We start from the raw sequence: 25365 nt of genomic DNA on the forward strand, positions 1-25365 counted from the left end.
AGGTCAATGAAACATGTTTAGTTTTTTAGTCTAACTTATATGTTTAGTTTCAACTGGCAGATGGGACTGAACTTGTTCCAAATAGTGAAGATTACAGCAAGCAGAAAGAATAATCCCAATAACGAAAGAAGTAATCCAAATACTACTCTTTGTGCTGCCTAGCATTGCAAGGTTTATCTTTTCTGTCTAAAACACCCATACAAATAATTCATACAAAGTTAGCATCAAAACCATTCTATTATCTATTACCTTACTTCAAACCATGCTTTTGTTGAAAATAGTGGGATTGACTTTCACCTTGCTGCTAAAATATAAGGCTGAAATCTACTCAAGGGACTTTCTCGGATTTAAAATATTTGGAAGAGATGCTTGCCTTTACACGACGGTAGGCTGTAGTCCATTAGGTCCTCCTGAAATCAACATGCCCGAGTCTGTGGAAGTGAGTATGACCATTGACTGATATTCTTGCCCACATCGAGTGCTAGTGACAACAGGCAAACATGCCCGCTTTGTTTGCATTGAACTAACCTAACCAGAGCTTTTTCCCCAAAGTAATCTCCTCTCTGCAGGACTTTAATCGTTCGTGGTTCCAGATGCGGTTCTGTTTTCTGAGTGACTTTAACCTAGGACCAAAAAGAATGGTGATGAAATCTAGCAAATTAAGTACATTGCATTTATGAAATCAGAATTAAACAACTTTACAGAGACATATAATTTTAAAGACCCCCATGTAAGTGAGGGGATAAAAACAAACATCTCCAACCTGCCAATTTAAGAGAGGTAGGTCAGTGTGTAAGAAATATGTTACCCTTCTGACCTCCAGTTCAATTCAACTTTTAATTTAATACATTAAGGGCCTAGATTTGCAGATTGTGTGGGAAGGTGAAGAACGGAGGTGAGAGGAGCCAGATCTAGGAGGGTGTGCATTGTATATGGGTGAATTGGAGGAGCAGGAGTGCTCCCTACTTTAAACACCCTGATCATCTGATGTTCAACTTTCTTTCCATCTGTGATATCCAATTCACCTTAAGGTAAAAGTGGCCTATAGCTATAGACACTTTGAAGCTAGGTCTCAATTTACCCTATAATGGAAAAACAATTTTGATATATTTGTTAGGATACACTTTGTGTCCAATACCTCAAGAAGGTCTTCAGTTTAGCTATATTGGAGAATACTTGAGACATATTAAGGGAATGGTGAATTGTAACAGAAGTCGCAGCTGCTGACTTATATCTCCTCCAAGAATTGCTGCACAAAGTCAATTTAATAGCAGGTACAGAACTTATGTAGCAGAGGCCTTATATATTGTCTGAGTACTAACAGCTGTCAATTATAACTTAAAGAGCAATTTAGTATCCATGAGACCACAATATTTAAGGTTAGGAAAACAGGAAATTATTCACTGCATGGAACTTTCTCCCCCGTTGAATTACTTGAAATTTCAAATGCTTGTTGTAGGAAGTCCATTGCATTTTTTGGGAGGATTTGGATTCTCATCGTGATAAAATTCTTGATGGTACAGTAATTACCATCAATGGATATTCTAAGATTGCTTAGAATGTTTTTGTATGACTCTGACTAATATTGTCATTAGGAATAAAGAACAACTATTTCAAACTTCTGTTTAGTTACAAAGGCCATGCACCATCATACTAAAAATACTCAGTGGTATTGGCAACAATCCTTTTGTTATTTCCCTCACCTTCACGTGTGGCTCAACTACTAAGCCCAGCAGAACTGTTCCTCCTGACAGGAGAAGGGGTAAAGGCGAGTTACTGGTGCTTTAAAACCAGTCGCTTTGGGTAGATGAGGCTTGTCAGCCATGCTTGGCAGCTCACCTAGGAAAAGGAAAACTCTGATCTCAAACTTCTGCTGCCTTGCAGCTATACCCACTCGTGGGGGAGGCTTCGGGAGTAAGCCCCAAAGGAAAAATCTGGAGGCAAAGGCAGCCACACATTGAGTTCAATGCTGACTGGCAACTCCTATAACACTGCTGGTAACATACTGCATTGGTCTCTCGGGCTCTTTTGGGTTCATCTGATACGTGAGGAGGGGGAGCTTGCTACAGAGCCAACAGGGGCTCTCCATATCATACTGCCCAGGCTAGTGTATCTAGACATCTATGGTCAACTCTGACCATTGGAGGCCTCAGAGCTCAGATATTGATTTAAATACTTTTTATAAAATATCTACCCTAGAACATAGAACATAGAAAATGGTACAGTACAGCACAGTGTGAGCACTTCACCCTATATAAACCCACTACACAATCTATCTAACCCTTCCCTCCTACACAGCCCATAACCCTCCATTTTTCAAAATACATATGGCTGTCACTTAAATCTCAACCTCCGAGACCAGCCTCAGCTTACATTTCAGACACTATCACTGTGTAAAAAAAACCCCTAACTACCTCAAGCATTTCCCCCAAACTTTCCTCTATTCACCTTAAACTGAGGTCTTCTGGTATTGGCCATTGCTAATTATATATAGCCTAGAATTTTTATAATATGTTTATTTGTGTTTTCCAATTAACAACTTCAAGACACAGTACAAACAAAATGCAGACTGGGCCAAAAAATAATTTCAAAACCTCTGTGATTTCCCACAAGCAGAAAAAATAGCTTCTACAGGGGGACACATATTTACCCCCAGATGGCAAAATGAAATGCATAAAGCCACCCTACACATCTAACAATTGACAGTGCATTGTTCTACAAAGGTGAGCACCTGTGTGGACAAGAATGGAACAATATTGACTTGCCTTAAGAAATAATGCCCTTTTTCGAAGGGCCATTTTCTACTAGGTTTCTCAGTTGCTGAGTAGTTTCAGTAGGTCCACACTCCCCATACAAGCTCTGCTCCTGCAAACAAGCCCACACAGGGCAGCATTTGCATTTGCAGGTGGATCTCCTGTGACATTGCTTGTAAGCTTACTGCAATGTAAGCATTTCGGTTGAATTATTTACTAAGGTTATATTAGAACAGCCAGCCTCAGCAGCCTGCTCTGCACTGAAGCCAGTGGAGAACAAAGGTCACTTTATACTTGATGAGATTGAAAATTCTGATGGTTTGTTTGTCCGACCCATTGAAGGCCAATGTGCCAATATTCCCCATGGGAAATAGTTTGAAGTAGGCAAAATATGGAATTTTATCACTACTTACATCAAACAGTGGTCATCTGTAAGTAATTACAAATTTCTTGTTTAGAGTCACAGAATACAGCATCCAAGGATTCTCTTTCTTAGCAAGTAGTGACCATGTCCCCACACTGCAAAGATTTATAGTGGATGCTTCTGACAAGGATATTTTCCCTAATTGCATGCTGAAAAATCAGCATTTGAACCATTAGGTTTTTAAAGTGTATTAAAGGCTCTAAATAATTGTAATGCCTGGAAAAATGATTCAACTTGAATTTTATTTTAAACATATAACCATTTAATAACATCAAATCTGTCAAAATAATAATATTTATTCTTTGTTTTTTTTCTACAAAATCATGAGGTTATGTAAGAATTACATTACAGTTGCTTAAACTGAAATGTGAAAATGTATACAGCTAATTCCTCAAAATCAGATTAAGATTTCAAGGAAGAACCACATATCAGCACAGATTAATTCATTAAGGTGAATTGTTCAAGTGCAAGAATATACAGTAGAATGTTTCAGAATGGCATTTCGGTAATTTGGGATTTGCAATCCTGGCTATTAATTCCATCTGTTAATGAATACATCCTTTTCCCTTCCTGGTTTTAATGAATGAATTTTTTCCACTCATTGATTTTTGCCTACCAACCATGACCTACAGAACAGTAATTAGAGAGTACGGGGTTATCAGATAAATTATACTGCAGCTTGTGGAGAGTAGGTTTAAAATACAGCAATAGGATATAATTTCCAATAAATATGTTGAGCAACATAGGATACTTTACCTTTCCCTTTGCCAGGATGAAAAAGGTACTTCCTTCCTCACCTTGCTGGATGATGTAGTCTCCTTTGTCATAGTATTCCTGCATGAAACAATAAGGTTTCTTAGAGACTTTTACATTTGGATCTCAAATGAGAACTTTTAACAATGGTGGATTTGCCTCCACACCACCAACAGAACCTCAGACAAAATACTGACGCAAAATGTTGGAGGAACTCAACAGGTCAGGCAGTAGCTATGGAAATGAATAGACAGTCAACGTTTCAGGCCAAGAACTTTCCTCAGGACTGAGAAGGAAGGGGGAAGATGCCAGAATAAAAAGGTGGGAGAAGGGGAAAGAGGTTAGCTCAAAGGTGATAGGTGAAGCCAGGTGGGTGGGAAAGACTAAGGGCTGGAGAAGAAGGGATATGATAGGAGAGGAGAGTGGATAACAGGAGAAAAGGAAGGAGGAGGGAACCCAGAGGGAAGTAATAGGCAAGTGAGAAGAGATAAAATATCAGAGTAGAGAATAGAGGAGGTGTGGGGATGGTTACCAGAAGAAGAAATCAATATTCAAGCCATCAGGGTGGAGGATATCCAGCCAGAATATACTAAGTTGGCAGAGGGGTGGGTACCAGAGTGAAGGGACTCAGGTCAGGATGGAGAGTGAAAAAGCAAAGACAGTGCACAGTCAGACTTTCAGGTAGGGCAGGCAGATGATAGGAAAAAAATTGCAGCCAGCAGGGTGCGTTTCAGTGCATTAGGGATGCAGAATCAAAACGGGTAGCAAATCCAGCACTCAAAGTGTTGTATCTCAGTGAACAGAGTATGAGAAATAAGGCGGATGATCTTGTTGCGCTATCACAGATTGTCAGGTATGATGTTGTGGCCATCACTGAATCATGTATTTGGGAGATGAATGTCCAAGGTTACACATTATATTGGAGAAATAAGAAGATAGGCAGAGGGGGTGGTGTGACTCTGCCGGTAAAGAATGACATCAAATCTGTAGGAAGATGTGACATTGGATCGGAAGATGCTGAATCCTTGTGGGTTGATTTAAGGAACTGTAAGGGTAAAAGAACCCTGATAGCAATTATATACAGGCCTCCCAACAGAAGCAGAGATGTGGACCTCAGATCACAATTGGAAATAGAAAAGGTGTCAAAAGGACAATGTTATGATAGTCATGGGAGATTTTAACATGCAGGTCCATTGGGAAAATTAGTTTGGAACTGGATCTCAAGACAGTGAGTTTGTTCAATGTCTATGAAGTGGCTTTTAAGAGCAGTTTTTCATTGAGCTTACTAAAGGATCAGCTATACTGGATTGGGTGTTATGTAATGAACTGGAGGTGATTAGGGAGCTTAAGGTAAAAGAACTCTTAGGAGATAGTGATCACAATATGATTGAGGTCAACTTGAAATTTGATAGGCAGAAAGTGTGACATAGCAGTAGAGTACAGGAACTTACAGTGGTAAGAGAGAGGAGTTGGCCAAAGTAAATTAGAAAGAGATGCTGGCAGAGATGACAGCAGAGTAGCAACAGTGTGAGTTTCTGGGAAAAATGAGGAAGGTGCAGGATAAATGTATTCCAAAAATGAAGAAATACTCAAATAGCAAAATAGTACAACCATGACTAACAAGAGAAGTCAAAGCTATTATACAAGCAAAAGAGAGGGCATACAACAAACAAAAGTTAGCAGGAAGGTAGAGGATTGGAAGGCTTTTAAAAACTTACGCAGAGCAACTAAAAGAATCATTAAGAGGGAAAAGTTGAAATATAAAAGCAAGCTAGCAAACATTATCAAAGTGGACAGTAAAACTTGTTCAAGTATGTATAAATAAAGGAGAGATGAGAGTGGATACAGGACCGCTAGGAAATGAAGTTGGAGAAATAATAACAGGGGACAAAGTGATGGCAGATGAACTAAATGAGTATTTTGTATCAGTCTTCACTGTGGAAGACACTACCAGTGTACCAGATGTTGAAGTGTGTGAAGGACGAGAAGTGAGTGGAGTCACTATTACAAGGGAGAAGATGCTCAAAAACCTGAAAGACTTAAGGGTACCTAAGTCACCTGGGCCAGATGAACTGCACCTTAGAGTTCTGAAAGAGGTAGCAGTAGAAATTGTGGAGGCATGTTTTAGTGTGTAAAGGAAGAGAAGTGGGTGCAGTTTCTGTTATAAGAGAGAAGGTACTCAAAAAGCTAGGAAGGTCCAGCTGTTTGCCGGTTCCTAGCGTAGGGAACTGTCTGCGTCCACGCCTTCGCTAGGTAGGTCTGACCATTTTGCCACTACCTAGCATTGGGAACTGTCTAGTCGCGTTCAGCGTTCTGTGTTATGAGTCCCGGCCCTACATCCTGTACCCAAGGAGGGTTCCTGTCTCGGTGTTCCATGTTCCTGTCTCTCCCTTGGCTCTGTGTTCTCGTCATGTCCATGTGCCTTGCCCAGCACAGGAGTACCTTGCCCAGCTCGGTGCTGGGATTCCCTCGTCCTGTGCTGAGGTTCCCTTGTCCAGTCCAGGAGTCTCTCGTCCCTTCCTGTGCCTCTCCTCATCCTGTAACCTCGTCATGTCCTTGCCTAGTTCTGGGGTCCGAGCCCAAGCCAAGACCCAGATTCTGGGTCCTTGTCCAGTCTCTGGCTCAGAGTCCAAGCTCAGGCTCCTAATTCCCAGTTCCATGTCCTGGTTCCCTATCCTAGTCAGGTTCTAGCCCAGGCTCGGAGTCCTTGTCTCGTCCGGGGCCTGTGTCATGTCCAGTGTCCTTTCTTCCCAACTTCCCTTGCTTCCTTCTCACGCCTAGTCCTGTTCCAGGTAGTTCAGTGTCTGTGTCTTGCTTTTGGGTCCACTCCAACACCCCCCTTATGACAAGGATAGATAAAGAGGATGCAGTCTATGTTGTATATTTGGACTTTCAGAAGACCTTTGACAGAGTGCCACACATGAGGCCGCTTACCAAGTTAAGAGCCCATGGTAAAGAGGAAAGGAACTGGCATGGTTAGAGCATTGGCTGATTGGTAGAGGGCAGTGAGTAGGAATAAAAGGCTGGCTGCCAGTGACTAGTGGTGTTCTGCAGGGGTCGGTGTTGGGACCACTTCTTTTTATGCTGTATATCAATGATTTAGATGATGGAATAGATGGCTTTGTTGTCAAGTTTGCAGATGATACGAAGGTTGGTGGAGAGGCAGGGAGTGTTGAGGAAATACGTAGGTTGCAGAAGGACTTAGACAGATTAGGAGAATAGGCAAGAAAGTGGGAAATGAAATACAATTTTGGAAACTGCATGCAATTTGATAGTAGAAATAAATGTGCAGGCTATTTTCTAAACAGGAAAAAATCCAAACATCTGAGATGCAAAGGGACTTGGAGTCCTTGTGCAGAACACCCTACAGGTTAACTTGCAGGTTGAGTAGGTGGTGAGGAAGGCAAATGCATTGTTAGCATTCATTTCTAGAATACAAGAGCAGAGATGTAATGCTGAGGCTTTATAAGGCACTGGTGAGGCCTCACCTTGTGTATTGTGAACAGTTTTGGGTTCCTCATCTGAAAAAAGATGTGCTGGCATTGGAGAGCTTTCAGAGGAGGTTCACAAGGATGATTGTGGGAATAAACAGTTTATCATCCAAGGCATTGATGGCTCTGGGTCTATACTTGCTGAAATTTAGAAGGATGGTGTGGGATCTCATTGAAACCTTTTGAATGTTGAAGGGCCTAGGTGGAGCAGATATGGAAAGGATGTTTCCTATGGTGGGGAATAGAGCCTCGGGATAGAGGGGTGTCCACTTAAAACATTGTTGCAGAGAAATTTCTTTAGCCAGAGGGTTGTGAATTTGTGGCATTTATTACCTCGGGGAGCTCTGGAAGCCAAGTCATTGGGTATACCTAAGGCAGAACTTGATAGGTTCTTGTTCGGATGCGGCATCAAAGATTGAGCCGAAGGCAAAGGAGTGAGGCTGAGGAGGGGAATAAAGGATCAGCCATGATTAAGTAGCAGAGCAGATTGGATGGGCCAAATGGCCTAATTCTGCTTCTATGTCTTATGGCCTTATGGTATTGCTCCTCCACCCTGAGGGTGGTCTCATCTTGGCACAAGAGGAGGCCATGGGTCGTCATGCTGAAACAGGAATGGGAATCAGAACTAAAACGTTTGACCACCAGAAAGTCCCACTTGTGGCAGATGGTGAGGAGGTGCTTGATGAATTGGCCCCCAATTTACAACGGATCTCACTAATGTTTTGGAGGCCACATCGGGAACACTGGACACAAATGGATGACCCCACCAGATTCAAAGGTGAATTGTTGCTCTCCTGGAAAGACTGCCTGGGGCCTGAATCGAGGTGAGGGAGGAGGTGAATGGGCAGGTAGCACTTAGGCCATTTGCTGGGATTAGCGCCAGGAGGGACAAATCGACAAGGGAATCGCAAAGGGAGTGATCCCTGTGGAAAGCATGGGGGGGGGGGGGGTGAGATAAAGATATACCTGGTGGTAGGTTCCCTTTGAAGATGATGGAAGTTCCGGAGAATTTTGCATTGGATGCAGAGGTTCATGGGGTGGTAGGTAAGGACAAGAGGTTCACTTGTTATTTGGACCAACCATCAGGATGGAGAAGAAATGTGATCTAAGTGATTTTGACCATGGAACGTTTGTTGATGCCACACAGGGTGGTTTGATTATCTCAGAAACTGCTGATCTCCAGGGAGCTTCATGCACAACACTCTCTCGAATATACAGAGAATAGTGCAAAAACCAAAAAAATATGGTGGTTCTGTGGGTATCTTGTTAATTAGAGAGATCAGAGAATGGCCAGACTGATTCAAGCTGACAGAAGAACAATAGTAACTCACTAGACGCATTTTACAACAGTGGTGTTCAAAAGAGCATCTTTGAATGCATAACACATCAAACCTTGAAGAGGGTGGGCTTCAGCAGCAGATGTCCAAGAACATGCACTGTGACCACTTTATTAGGTACAGGAGGTACTTAATAAAGTGGTCACTGAGTGTGTGTATTTATTTTCAGGGAGCTACAGACTTGGACCCCAAGATCCTTTGGCACATTAACAATATTAAGGGCCTTGCTATTAACAGTGTACTAACCCTTTACATTTCACTTTGGCCAGGTTAAACTGCATCTGCCATTTTTCTGCCCAAATCTCCAATGATCTACAGTATATCCCAGTGTATCCTTTGCCAGACTTCCTCACTGTCCATAATATTACCAATCTTCATATCATCTTCAAGCTTACTAACCCACACATTGACACTTTCTTCATTTATATATATCACAAAAATGAGGCCCCAGTATGGATCAAAGTTCAAAGTAAATTTGATTATCAAAGTACATAGATATCACCATATACAACCCTGAGATTCATTCTCTTGGGGTATATTTAATAAATCTATAGAATAGTAACAAAAACAGAATCAATGAAAGATCTTCCAACTAGAGTGTTCAACCAGAGTGCAGAAGACAACAAATAGTGCAAATACAAAGAAAGTGACAACAATAATAATAAATTAGTGATAAATATTGAGAAAGTGAGATGAAGAGTCCTTGAAAGTGAGTCCATCCATTGTAGAAACAGTTTAGTGATGGGGCAAGTGAAGCTGAGTGAAGTTATCTCCTGGTGGCTAAGGGGTAATAACTGTTTCTGAACTTGGTGGTGTGTGTCCTGAGGCTCCTGTATCTTCTTTCTGATTGCAGCAATGAGAAGAGAACATGTCCTAGGTGGTGGGAGTCCCTGATGATGAATATTGCTTTCCTGTGACAACGCTCCATGTAGATGTGCTCAATGGTGGGGAGAGTTTTACCTAAGATGTACTAGACCATATCCATTACTTTTTGTAGGATTTTTCTGTTCAAAGGTATTGGTTTTTGTATACCAGGCTGTGATGCAGCCAGGCAATATATTCTCCACTACACATCTATAGAAGTTTGTCAAAGTTTTAGATGTCATGCTGAATCTCCACAAACTCCTAAGGAAGTAGAGGCACTGCCATGCTTTCTTCATGATTCCATTTACATGCTGGGCTCCGGACAGGTTCTCTGAAATAATAACCCAGAGGAACGTATTGCTGACCCTCTCCGGCTTTGATCCGCTGATGAGGACTGGCTCATGGACCTCTGGTTTCTTCCTCCTAAAGTCAATAATCAGCTACACACACAAAATGCTGGTGGAACACAGCAGGCCAGGCAGCATCTATAGGGAGAAGCGGTGTCAACGTTTCGGGCCGAGACCCTTCGTCAGGACTAACTGAAAGGAGAGATAGTAAGAGATTTGAAAGTAGTAGGGGGAGGGGGAAATGCAAAATGATAGTAGAAGACCAGAGGGGGTGGGATGAAGCTAAGAGCTGGAAAGGTGATTGGTGGAAGTGATACAGAGCTGGAGAAGGGAAAGGATCATGAGACGCAAGGCCTCGGGTGAAAGAAAGGGGGAGGGGGAGTACCAGAGGGAGATGGAGAACAAGCAGAGTGATGGGCAGAGAGAGAAAAAAAACAAACAACTAAATATGTCAGGGGTGGGGTAAGAAGGGGAGGAGGGGCATTAACGGAAGTTAGAGAAGTCAATGTTCATGCCATCAGGTTGGAGGCTACCCAGCCGGTATATAAGGCGTTGTTCCTCCAACCTGAGTTTGGATTCATTTTGACAGTAGAGGAGGCCATGGATAGACATATCAGAATGGGAATGGGACGTGGAATTAAAATGTGTGGCCACTGGCAGATCCTGCTTTCTCTGGCGGACCGAGCGTAGGTGTTCAGCGAAACAGTCTCCCAGTCTGCATTGGGTCTCACCAATATATAAAAGGACACACCGGGAGCACCAGACACAGTATACCACACCAGCCGACTCACAGGTGAAGAGTCGCCTCACCTGGAAGGACTGTCTGGGGTCCTGAATGGTGGTGAGGGAGGAAGTGTAAGGGCAGGTGTAGCACTTGTTCTGCTTGCAAGGATAAGTGCCAGGAGGGAGATCAGTGGGAAGGGATTGGGGGGACGAGTGGACAAGGGAGTCGCGTAGGGAGCAATCCCCGCGGTAAGCAGAAAGGGGGGGGGGCGGGAAAGATGTGCTTGGTAATGGGATCCCGTTGGAGGTGGCGGAAGTTACGGAGAATTATATGTTGAACCTGGAGGCTGGTGGGGTGGTAGATGAGGACAAGGGGAACCCTATCCCTAGTGGGGTGGCGGGCAGATGGGGTGAGGGAAGATGTGCGGGAACTGGGAGAGATGCGTTTGAGAACAGAGTTGATGGTGGAAGAAGGGAAGCCCCTTTGTTTAAAAAAGGAAGACATCTCCTTTATCCTGGAATGAAAAGCAGATGCAGATGCGGCAGAGACGGAGGAATTGTGAGAAGGGGATAGCCTTTTTGCAAGAGACAGGGTGGGAAGAGGAATAGTCCAGGTAGCTGTGAGAGTCTGTAGGCTTATAGTAGATATCAGTAGATAAGCCATCTCCAGAGATAGAGACAGAAAGATCAAGAAAAGGGAGGGAGGTGTTGGAAATTGACCAGGTAAATTTGAGGGCAGGGTGAAAGTTGGAGGCAAGGTTAATGAAGTCGACGAGCTCAGCATGCATGCAGGAGGCAGCGCCAATGCAGTCGTCGATGTAGCGAAGGAAAAGAGGGGGATGGATACCTGTATAGACTTGGAACATGGACTGTTCCACAAAGCCAACAAAAAGGCAGGCATAACTGGGACCCATACGGGTGCCCATGGCTACACCCTTGGTTTGGAGGAAGTGGGAGGAGCCAAAGGAGAAATTATTGAGAGTAAGAACTAATTCCGCTAGACGGAGGAGAGTGGTGGTAGAGGGGAATTGGTTAGGTCTGGAATCCAAAAAGAAGCGAAGAGCTTTGAGACTGTCCGGGTGGGGGATGGAGGTATATAGGGACTGGACGTCCATGGTGAAAGTAAGGCGGTGGGGGCCAGGGAACTTAAAATCATTGAAAAAATTCAAAGCGTGAGAAGTGACACAAACATAGGTGGGAAGAGATTGAATAAGGGGGGATAAGACAGTGTCAAGGTATGCAGAAATGAGTTTGGTGGGGCAGGAGCAAGCTGAGACAATAGGTCTACCTGGACAGGCAGGTTTGTGGATCTTGGGTAGGAGGTAGAAACGGGAAGTGCGGGGTGTGGGAACTATGAGGTTGGTGGCAGTGGATGGGAGATCCCCAGAGCTGATAAGGTTGGTGATGGTATAGGAGACAATGGCCTGGTGCTCCTTAGTGGGGTCATGATCAAGGGGTAAATAAGAGGAGGTATCAGAGAGTTGTCGCTGTGCCTCGGCCAGGTAGAGGTCAGTACGCCAGACAACAACAGCTCTCCCCTTATCAGCAGGTTTTATAGTGAGGTTGGGATTGGTGCGGCGGGAGGGGAGAGCAGAGCGTTCTGAAGGAGTGAGGTTGGAATTGGAACATGGTGTGGTGAAGTCAAGACGGTTGATGTTCCGTCGGCAATTAGCAATAAAGAGATCCATAGCAGGCAGAAGACCAGAGCGGGGTGTCCATGAAGAGGAGGAGGGTTGAAGACGGGAGAAGGGGTCATCGGTGGGGGTGGGAGAGTCCTTGCCAAAGAAGTAAACTCGGAGATGAAGTCGGCGGAAGAAGAACGCGGAACTCACTGAGGTGTGGGCGAAGGGGGACAAAGCTGAGGCCCTTACTGAGGACAGAGCACTCTGCCTCAGAGAGTTGAAGGTCGGAGGGAATGGTAAAGACCCGGCACAGATGAGAGAAGGGATCAGAGGGGGGAGGGAGGCTGGAAGCGTCAGTGGAGAGGGGAGGGTTGGGGTGAGAGGAAGATGGAGCCTCTGAGGGCCCAGGAGCTGACGATGGGATCTGAGGGAGAGGGGATGGCAGAGTGGTGGTGGGGGAAGGGGAGACGGGAGTCACAATCGCAGCATGTGAAGACCCAGCCTGGAGTTCAAGGCTGGAGTCGCAATCTGAATAATTATTGGAGTCAATAATCAGCTCCTTGGTCTTGCTGACATTGAGTGAAAGGTTGTTGTCATGGCAGCACTCAACCAGATTTTCAATCTCCCTCCAATGTGCCGATTCATCTCCACCTTTGATTCAGCCTATAACAGAGGTGCTATCAGCACAATGGAATATGGCGTTGCAGCTATGCTTAGCTACAAAGTCATAAGTGTAAAGCAAGTAGAGCAAGGGACTAAGAACACAGCCTTGAGGTTCACCTATGCTGATGGAGATGGTGGAGATGTTGTTGCTAAACCCAAATGACTTCGGTACTTATTGATCCTTGTAGAATATGAATAGTTGCAGATCTGCAGCCAGAATAAATCACACTGAGCACTACTCTCTGACTGCTGAAGGCAGGCCAATTCCAAATTCAAACCACAACACTTTGCATCTCGGGGATCTTAATCATCTGGATGTGCTTTCCATGAGAGATCTTGAGCAAATGCCATACTAAAATCAATCTTGAGAAGTTCCCGATCTATATCCCACCACCCTGTATATTCATGCGATCTATATCCCACCACCCTGTATATTCATGCGATCTATATCCCACCACCCTGTATATTCCTGTGATCCATATCCCTCATTCCCTACATATTCATGCGATCTATATCCCACCACCCAGTATATTCATGCGATCTATATCCCACCACCCTGTATATTCCTGTGATCCATATCCCTCATTCCCTGCAGATTCATGCAATCTATATCCCACCACCCTGTATATTCCTGTGATCCATATCCCTCATTCCCTACATATTCATGCGATCTATATCCCACCACCCTTTATATTCATGCGATCTATATCCCACCACCCTGTATATTCATGCGATCTATATCCCACCACCCTGTATATTCATGCGATCTATATCCCACCACCCTGTATATTCCTGTGATCCATATCCCTCATTCCCTACATATTCATGCGATCTATATCCCACCACCCAGTATATTCATGCGATCTATATCCCACCACCCTGTATATTCCTGTGATCCATATCCCTCATTCCCTGCAGATTCATGCAATCTATATCCCACCACCCTGTATATTCCTGTGATCCATATCCCTCATTCCCTACATATTCATGCGATCTATATCCCACCACCCTTTATATTCATGCGATCTATATCCCACCACCCTGTATATTCATGCGATCTATATACCACCACCCTGTATATTCATGCGATCTATATCCCACCACCCTGTATATTCATGTGATCTATATCCCACCACCCTGTATATTCATGCGATCTATATCCCACCACCCTGTATATTCATGTGATCTATATCCCACCACCCTGTATATTCATGCGATCTATATCCCACCACCCTGCATGTTCATGTGATCTATATCCCACCACCCTGTATGTTCATGCGATCTATATCCCACCACCTGCATATTCATGCGATCTATATCCCTCCACCCTGCATATTCATGTGATCTATATCCCTCATTCCCTGCATATTCATGCGATCTATATCCCACCACCCTGTATATTCATGCGATCTATATCCCACCACCCTGTATATTCATGCGATCTATATCCCACCACCCTGTATATTCATGTGATCTATATCCCAGCACCCTGTATGTTCATGCGATCTATATCCCACCACCTGCATATTCATGCGATCTATATCCCTCCACCCTGCATATTCATGTGATCTATATCCCTCATTCCCTGCATATTCATGCGATCTATATCCCACCACCCTGTATATTCATGTGATCTATATCCCACCACCCTGTATATTCATGTGATCTATATCCCACCACCCTGTATATTCATGTGATCTATATCCTACCACCCTGTATATTCATGCGTTCTATATCCCACCACCCTTTATATTCATGTGATCTATATCCCACCACCCTGCATATTCATGCGATCTATATCCCACCACCCTGTATATTCATGTGATCTATATCCCACCACCCTGTATATTCATGTGATCTATATCCCACCGCCCTGTATATTCATGTGATCTATATCCCACCACCCTGTATATTCATGCAATCTATATCCCACCACCCTGTATATTCATGTGATCTATATCCCACCACCCTGTATATTCATGCGATCTATATCCCACGACCCTGCATGTTCATGTGATCTATATCCCACCACCCTGTATGTTCATGCGATCTATATCCCACCACCTGCATATTCATGCGATCTATATCCCTCCACCCTGCATATTCATGTGATCTATATCCCTCATTCCCTGCATATTCATGCGATCTATATCCCACCACCCTGTATATTCATGTGATCTATATCCCACCACCCTGTATATTCATGTGATCTATATCCCACCACCCTGTATATTCATGCGATCTATATCCCACCACCCTGCATGTTCATGCGATCTATATCCCACCACCCTGTATGTTCATGCGATCTATATCCCACCACCTGCATATTCATGCGATCTATATCCCTCCACCCTGCATATTCATGTGATCTATATCCCTCATTCCCTGCATATTCATGCGATCTATATCCCACCACCCTGTATATTCATGCGATCTATATCCCACCACCCTGTATATTCATGCGATCTATATCCCACCACCCTGTATATTCATGTGATCTATATCCCACCACCCTGTATGTTCATGCGATCTATATCCCACCACCTGCATATTCATGCGATCTATATCCCTCCACCCTGCATATTCATGTGATCTATATCCCTCATTCCCTGCATATTCATGCGATCTATATCCCACCACCCTGTATATTCATGTGATCTATATCCCACCACCCTGTATATTCATGTGATCTATATCCTACCACCCTGTATATTCATGCGTTCTATATCCCACCACCCTTTATATTCATGTGATCTATATCCCACCACCCTGCATATTCATGCGATCTATATCCCACCACCCTGTATATTCATGTGATCTATATCCCACCACCCTGTATATTCATGCGATCTATATCCCTCATTCCCTGCATATTCATGTGATCTATATCCCACCACCCTGCATATTCATGCGATCTATATCCCACCACCCTGTATATTCATGTGATCTATATCCCACCACCCTGTATATTCATGTGATCTATATCCCTCATTCCCTGCATATTCATGCGATCTATATCCCACCACCCTGCATATTCATGTGATCTATATCCCACCACCCTGCATATTCATGCAATCTATATCCCACCACCCTGTATATTCATGTGATCTATATCCCACCACCCTGCATATTCATCTGACCTATATCTCACCACACTGCATATTCATGCAATCTATATCCCACCACCCTGCATATTCATGTGATCTATATCCCTCATTCCCTGCATATTCATGTGATCTATATCCCATCACCTGCATATGCATGCGATGTATATCACTCATTCCCTGCATATTCATGCGATCTATATCCCACCACCCTGCATATTCATGCGATCTATATCCCACCACCCTGTATATTCATGAGATCTATATCCCACCACCTGCATATTCATGCGATCTATATCCCACCACCCTGTATATTCATGTGATCTATATCTCACCACCTGCATATTCATGCGATCTATATCCCACCACCCTGCATATTCATGCGATCTATATCCCACCACCCTGTATATTCATGAGATCTATATCCCACCACCCTGTATATTCATGAGATCTATATCCCACCACCTGCATATTCATGCGATCTATATCCCACCACCCTGTATATTCATGAGATCTATATCCCACCACCTGCATATTCATGCGATCTATATCCCACCACCCTGCATATTCATGCGATCTATATCTCACCACCTGCATATTCATGCGATCTATATCCCACCACCCTGTATATTCATGCGATCTATATCCCACCACCCTGCATATTCATGTGATCTATATCCCACCACCCTGTATATTCATGCGATCTATATCCCACCACCCTGTATATTCATGCGATCTATATCCCACCACCCTGCATATTCATGCGATCTATATCCCACCACCCTGCATATTCATGTGATCTATATCCCTCCACCCTGTATATTCATGCGATCTATATCCCACCACCCTGCATATTCATGCGATCTATATCCCACCACCCTGCATATTCATGTGAACTATATCCCACCACCCTTTATATTCATGCGATCTATATCCCACCACCCTGTGTATTCATGCGATCTATATCCCACCACCCTGTATATTCATGCGATCTATATCCCACCACCCTGTATATTCATGTGATCTATATCCCACCGCCCTGTATATTCATGTGATCTATATCTCACCACCCTGCATATTCATGTGATCTATAACTCACCACACTGCATATTCATGCGATCTATATCCCACCACCCTTTATATTCATGTGATCTATATCCCACCACCCTGTATATTCATGCGATCTATATCCCACCACCCTTTATATTCATGTGATCTATATCATACCACCTGCATATTCATGTGATCTATATCTCACCACCTGCATATTCATGCGATCTATATCCCACCACCCTGCATATTCATGTGATCTATATCCCACCACCCTGTATATTCATGCGATCTATATCCCACCACCCTGTATATTCATGCAATCTATATCCCACCACCCTGCATATTCATGCGATTTATATCCCACCACCCTGCATATTCATGTGATCTATATCCCACCACCCTGCATATTCATGTGATCTATATCTCACCACCCTGTATATTCATGTGATCTATATCCCACCACCCTGTATATTCATGCGATCTATATCCCACCACCCTGTATATTCATGCGATCTATATCCCACCACCCTGCATATTCATGCGATTTATATCCCACCACCCTGCATATTCATGAGATCTATATCCCACCACCCTGCAGATTCATGCGATCTATATCCCACCACCCTGCATATTCATGCGATCTATATCCCACCACCCTGTCTATTCATGCGATCTATATCTCACCACCCTGTATATTCATGTGATCTATATCTCACCACCTGCATATTCATGTGATCTATATCCCACCACCCTGCATATTCATGTGATCTATATCTCACCACCCTGCATATTCATGCGATCTATATCCCTCATTCCCTGCATATTCATGCAATCTATATCCCACCACCCTGTATATTCATGTGATCTACATCCCACCACCCTGTATATTCATGCGATCTATATCCCACCACCCTGCATATTCATGTGATCTATATCACACCACCCTGCATATTCATGCGATCTATATCCCACCACCCTGCATATTCATGTGATCTATATCCCACCACCCTGTATATTCATGTGATCTATATCCCACCACCCTGTATATTCATGTGATCTATATCACACCACCCTGCATATTCATGCGATCTATATCCCCCCACCCTGTATATTCATGCGATCTATATCCCACCACCCTTTATATTCATGCGATCTATATCCCCCCACCCTGTATATTCATGCGATCTATATCCCACTACCCTGCATATTCATGCGATCTATATCCCACCACCCTGTATATTCATGTGATCTTTATCCCACCACCCTGTATATTCATGCGATCTATATCCCACCACCCTGTATATTCATGCGATCTATATCCCACCACCCTGTATATTCATGCGATCTATATCCCACCACCCTGTATATTCATGTGATCTATATCCCACCACCCTGTATATTCATGTGATCTATATCCCACCACCCTGTATATTCATGCGATCTATATCCCACCACCCTGTATATTCATGCGATCTATATCCCACCACCCTGCATATTCATGCGATCTATATCCCACCACCCTTTATATTCATGTGATCTATATCCCTCCACCCTGTATATTCATGCGATCTATATCCCCCCACCCTGTATATTCATGCGATCTATATCCCACCACACTGAATATTCATGTGATCTATATCCCACCACCCTGCATATTCGTGCAATCTATATCCCACCACCCTGCATATTCATGTGATCTATATCCCACCACCCTGTATATTCATGCAATCTATATCCCACCACCCTGTATATTCATGCGATCTATATCCCACCACCCTGAATATTCATGCGATCTATATCCCACCACCCTGTATATTCATGCGATCTATATCCCACCACCCTGAATATTCATGTGATCTATATCCCACCACCCTGTATATTCATGCGATCTATATCCCACCACCCTGAATATTCATGCGATCTATATCCCACCACCCTGTATATTCATGCGATCTATATCCCACCACCCTGAATATTCATGTGATCTATATCCCACCACCCTGTATATTCATGCGATCTATATCCCACCACCCTGTATATTCATGTGATCTATATCCCACCACCCTGTATATTGATGTGATCTATATCCCACCACCCTTTATATTCATGTGATCTATATCCCTCCACCCTGTATATTCATGTGATCTATATCCCACCTCCCTGTATATTCATGTGATCTATATCCCACCACCCTTTATATTCATGTGATCTATATCCCTCCACCCTGTATATTCATGTGATCTATATCCCTCCACCCTGTATATTCATGTGATCTATATCCCACCACCCTGTATATTTATGCGATCTATATCCCACCACCTGCATATTCATGCGATCTATATCCCACCACCCTGTATATTCATGCGATCGATATCCCACCACCCTGTATATTTATGCGATCTATATCACACCACCCTGTATATTCATGCGATCTATATCCCAGCACCCTGTATATTCATGTGATCTATATCCCACCACCCTGTATATTCATGCGATCTATATCCCACCACCCTGTATATTCATGCGATCTATATCCCAGCACCCTGTATATTCATGCGATCTATATCCCACCACCCTGTATATTCATGCGTTCGATATCCCAGCACCCTGTATATTCATGCGATCTATATCCCACCACCCTGTATATTCATGTGATCTATATCCCACCACCCTGTATATTCATGCGATCTATATCCCAGCACCCTGTATATTCATGCGATCTATATCCCAGCACCCTGTATATTCATGCGATCTATATCCCACCACCCTGTATATTCATGCGTTCGATATCCCAGCACCCTGTATATTCATGCGATCTATATCCCACCACCCTGTATATTCATGTGATCTATATCCCACCACCCTGTATATTCATGTGATCTATATCCCACCACCCTGTATATTCATGCGATCTATATCCCACCACCCTGTATATTCATGCGATCTATATCCCACCACCCTGTATATTCATGCGTTCGATATCCCAGCACCCTGTATATTCATGCGATCTATATCCCACCACCCTGTATATTCATGTGATCTATATCCCACCACCCTGTATATTCATGTGATCTATATCCCACCACCCTGCATATTCATGTGATCTATATCCCACCACCCTGTATATTCATGCGATCTATATCCCACCACCTGCATATTCATGCGATCTATATCCCACCACCCTGTATATTCATGCGATCTATATCCCACCACCTGCATATTCATGCGATCTATATCCCTCCATCCTGCATATTCATGTGATCTATATCCCTCCACCCTGTATATTCATGCGATCTATATCCCACCACCCTGTATATTCATGCGATCTATATCCCACCACCTGCATATTCATGCGATCTATATCCCTCCACCCTGCATATTCATGTGATCTATATCCCTCCACCCTGTATATTCATGCGATCTATATCCCACCACCCTGTATATTCATGTGATCTATATCCCACCACCCTGTATATTCATGTGATCTATATCCCACCACCCTGTATATTCATGCGATCTATATCCCTCATTCCCTGCATATTCATGCGATCTATATCCCACCACCTGCATATTCATGTGATCTATATCCCACCACCCTGTATATTCATGCGATCTATATCCCACCACCCTGCATATTCATGCGATCTATATCCCACCACCCTGTATATTCATGCGTTCGATATCCCAGCACCCTGCATATTCATGTGATCTATATCCCACCACCCTGTATATTCATGCGATCTATATCCCACCACCCTGTATATTCATGCGATCTATATCCCCCCACCCTGTATATTCATGTGATCTATATCCCACCACCCTGTATATTCATGTGATCTATATCCCACCACCCTGTATATTCATGTGATCTATATCCCACCACCCTGTATATTCATGCGATCTATATCCCTCATTCCCTGCATATTCATGCGATCTATATCCCACCACCTGCATATTCATGTGATCTATATCCCACCACCCTGTATATTCATGCGATCTATATCCCACCACCCTGTATATTCATGCGATCTATATCCCACCACCCTGTATATTCATGCGATCTATATCCCACCACCCTGTATATTCATGCGATCGATATCCCACCACCCTGTATATTCATGCGATCTATATCCCACCACCCTGTATATTCATGCGATCTATATCCCACCACCCTGTATATTCATGCGATCTATATCCCACCACCCTGTATATTCATGTGATCTATATCCCACCACCCTGCATGTTCATGTGATCTATATCCCACCACCCTGTATGTTCATGCGATCTATATCCCACCACCCTGTATATTCATGTGATCTATATCCCACCACCCTGTATATTCATGTGATCTATATCCCACCACCCTGTATATTCATGCGATCTATATCCCACCACCCTGCATGTTCATGCGATCTATATCCCACCACCCTGTATGTTCATGCGATCTATATCCCACCACCTGCATATTCATGCGATCTATATCCCTCCACCCTGCATATTCATGTGATCTATATCCCTCATTCCCTGCATATTCATGCGATCTATATCCCACCACCCTGTATATTCATGCGATCTATATCCCACCACCCTGTATATTCATGCGATCTATATCCCACCACCCTGTATATTCATGTGATCTATATCCCACCACCCTGTATGTTCATGCGATCTATATCCCACCACCTGCATATTCATGCGATCTATATCCCTCCACCCTGCATATTCATGTGATCTATATCCCTCATTCCCTGCATATTCATGCGATCTATATCCCACCACCCTGTATATTCATGTGATCTATATCCCACCACCCTGTATATTCATGTGATCTATATCCTACCACCCTGTATATTCATGCGTTCTATATCCCACCACCCTTTATATTCATGTGATCTATATCCCACCACCCTGCATATTCATGCGATCTATATCCCACCACCCTGTATATTCATGTGATCTATATCCCACCACCCTGTATATTCATGCGATCTATATCCCTCATTCCCTGCATATTCATGTGATCTATATCCCACCACCCTGCATATTCATGCGATCTATATCCCACCACCCTGTATATTCATGTGATCTATATCCCACCACCCTGTATATTCATGTGATCTATATCCCTCATTCCCTGCATATTCATGCGATCTATATCCCACCACCCTGCATATTCATGTGATCTATATCCCACCACCCTGCATATTCATGCAATCTATATCCCACCACCCTGTATATTCATGTGATCTATATCCCACCACCCTGCATATTCATCTGACCTATATCTCACCACACTGCATATTCATGCAATCTATATCCCACCACCCTGCATATTCATGTGATCTATATCCCTCATTCCCTGCATATTCATGTGATCTATATCCCATCACCTGCATATGCATGCGATGTATATCACTCATTCCCTGCATATTCATGCGATCTATATCCCACCACCCTGCATATTCATGCGATCTATATCCCACCACCCTGTATATTCATGAGATCTATATCCCACCACCTGCATATTCATGCGATCTATATCCCACCACCCTGTATATTCATGTGATCTATATCTCACCACCTGCATATTCATGCGATCTATATCCCACCACCCTGCATATTCATGCGATCTATATCCCACCACCCTGTATATTCATGAGATCTATATCCCACCACCCTGTATATTCATGAGATCTATATCCCACCACCTGCATATTCATGCGATCTATATCCCACCACCCTGTATATTCATGAGATCTATATCCCACCACCTGCATATTCATGCGATCTATATCCCACCACCCTGCATATTCATGCGATCTATATCTCACCACCTGCATATTCATGCGATCTATATCCCACCACCCTGTATATTCATGCGATCTATATCCCACCACCCTGCATATTCATGTGATCTATATCCCACCACCCTGTATATTCATGCGATCTATATCCCACCACCCTGTATATTCATGCGATCTATATCCCACCACCCTGCATATTCATGCGATCTATATCCCACCACCCTGCATATTCATGTGATCTATATCCCTCCACCCTGTATATTCATGCGATCTATATCCCACCACCCTGCATATTCATGCGATCTATATCCCACCACCCTGCATATTCATGTGAACTATATCCCACCACCCTTTATATTCATGCGATCTATATCCCACCACCCTGTATATTCATGCGATCTATATCCCACCACCCTGTATATTCATGCGATCTATATCCCACCACCCTGTATATTCATGTGATCTATATCCCACCGCCCTGTATATTCATGTGATCTATATCTCACCACCCTGCATATTCATGTGATCTATAACTCACCACACTGCATATTCATGCGATCTATATCCCACCACCCTTTATATTCATGTGATCTATATCCCACCACCCTGTATATTCATGCGATCTATATCCCACCACCCTTTATATTCATGTGATCTATATCATACCACCTGCATATTCATGTGATCTATATCTCACCACCTGCATATTCATGCGATCTATATCCCACCACCCTGCATATTCATGTGATCTATATCCCACCACCCTGTATATTCATGCGATCTATATCCCACCACCCTGTATATTCATGCAATCTATATCCCACCACCCTGCATATTCATGCGATTTATATCCCACCACCCTGCATATTCATGTGATCTATATCCCACCACCCTGCATATTCATGTGATCTATATCTCACCACCCTGTATATTCATGTGATCTATATCCCACCACCCTGTATATTCATGCGATCTATATCCCACCACCCTGTATATTCATGCGATCTATATCCCACCACCCTGCATATTCATGCGATTTATATCCCACCACCCTGCATATTCATGAGATCTATATCCCACCACCCTGCAGATTCATGCGATCTATATCCCACCACCCTGCATATTCATGCGATCTATATCCCACCACCCTGTCTATTCATGCGATCTATATCTCACCACCCTGTATATTCATGTGATCTATATCTCACCACCTGCATATTCATGTGATCTATATCCCACCACCCTGCATATTCATGTGATCTATATCTCACCACCCTGCATATTCATGCGATCTATATCCCTCATTCCCTGCATATTCATGCAATCTATATCCCACCACCCTGTATATTCATGTGATCTACATCCCACCACCCTGTATATTCATGCGATCTATATCCCACCACCCTGCATATTCATGTGATCTATATCACACCACCCTGCATATTCATGCGATCTATATCCCACCACCCTGCATATTCATGTGATCTATATCCCACCACCCTGTATATTCATGTGATCTATATCCCACCACCCTGTATATTCATGTGATCTATATCACACCACCCTGCATATTCATGCGATCTATATCCCCCCACCCTGTATATTCATGCGATCTATATCCCACCACCCTTTATATTCATGCGATCTATATCCCCCCACCCTGTATATTCATGCGATCTATATCCCACTACCCTGCATATTCATGCGATCTATATCCCACCACCCTGTATATTCATGTGATCTTTATCCCACCACCCTGTATATTCATGCGATCTATATCCCACCACCCTGTATATTCATGCGATCTATATCCCACCACCCTGTATATTCATGCGATCTATATCCCACCACCCTGTATATTCATGTGATCTATATCCCACCACCCTGTATATTCATGTGATCTATATCCCACCACCCTGTATATTCATGCGATCTATATCCCACCACCCTGTATATTCATGCGATCTATATCCCACCACCCTGCATATTCATGCGATCTATATCCCACCACCCTTTATATTCATGTGATCTATATCCCTCCACCCTGTATATTCATGCGATCTATATCCCCCCACCCTGTATATTCATGCGATCTATATCCCACCACACTGAATATTCATGTGATCTATATCCCACCACCCTGCATATTCGTGCAATCTATATCCCACCACCCTGCATATTCATGTGATCTATATCCCACCACCCTGTATATTCATGCAATCTATATCCCACCACCCTGTATATTCATGCGATCTATATCCCACCACCCTGAATATTCATGCGATCTATATCCCACCACCCTGTATATTCATGCGATCTATATCCCACCACCCTGAATATTCATGTGATCTATATCCCACCACCCTGTATATTCATGCGATCTATATCCCACCACCCTGAATATTCATGCGATCTATATCCCACCAC

The 25365-nt window shown here is 43.5% G+C and overlaps 1 protein-coding gene across 4 annotated transcripts in view; it reads right to left on the reverse strand.

Annotated features, from left to right (window-relative positions):
- prkg2 (protein kinase cGMP-dependent 2) overlaps positions 1–25365 on the reverse strand; it is a 140084-nt gene that overhangs the window by 59324 nt on the left and 55395 nt on the right. For all 4 annotated transcript variants that reach the window (XM_073065222.1, XM_073065223.1, XM_073065226.1 and 1 more), the window contains exons 6-7: positions 3934–4011; positions 529–623 (exon numbers count right to left, since the gene is read on the reverse strand). In XM_073065222.1, coding sequence (XP_072921323.1) covers positions 529–623; positions 3934–4011 — 173 coding nt within the window. The remainder of the gene's footprint in view (positions 1–528; positions 624–3933; positions 4012–25365) is intronic.

This window comes from Hemitrygon akajei, chromosome 13, assembly GCF_048418815.1.
Source record: "Hemitrygon akajei chromosome 13, sHemAka1.3, whole genome shotgun sequence".
Classification (NCBI taxonomy): domain Eukaryota; kingdom Metazoa; phylum Chordata; class Chondrichthyes; order Myliobatiformes; family Dasyatidae; genus Hemitrygon; species Hemitrygon akajei.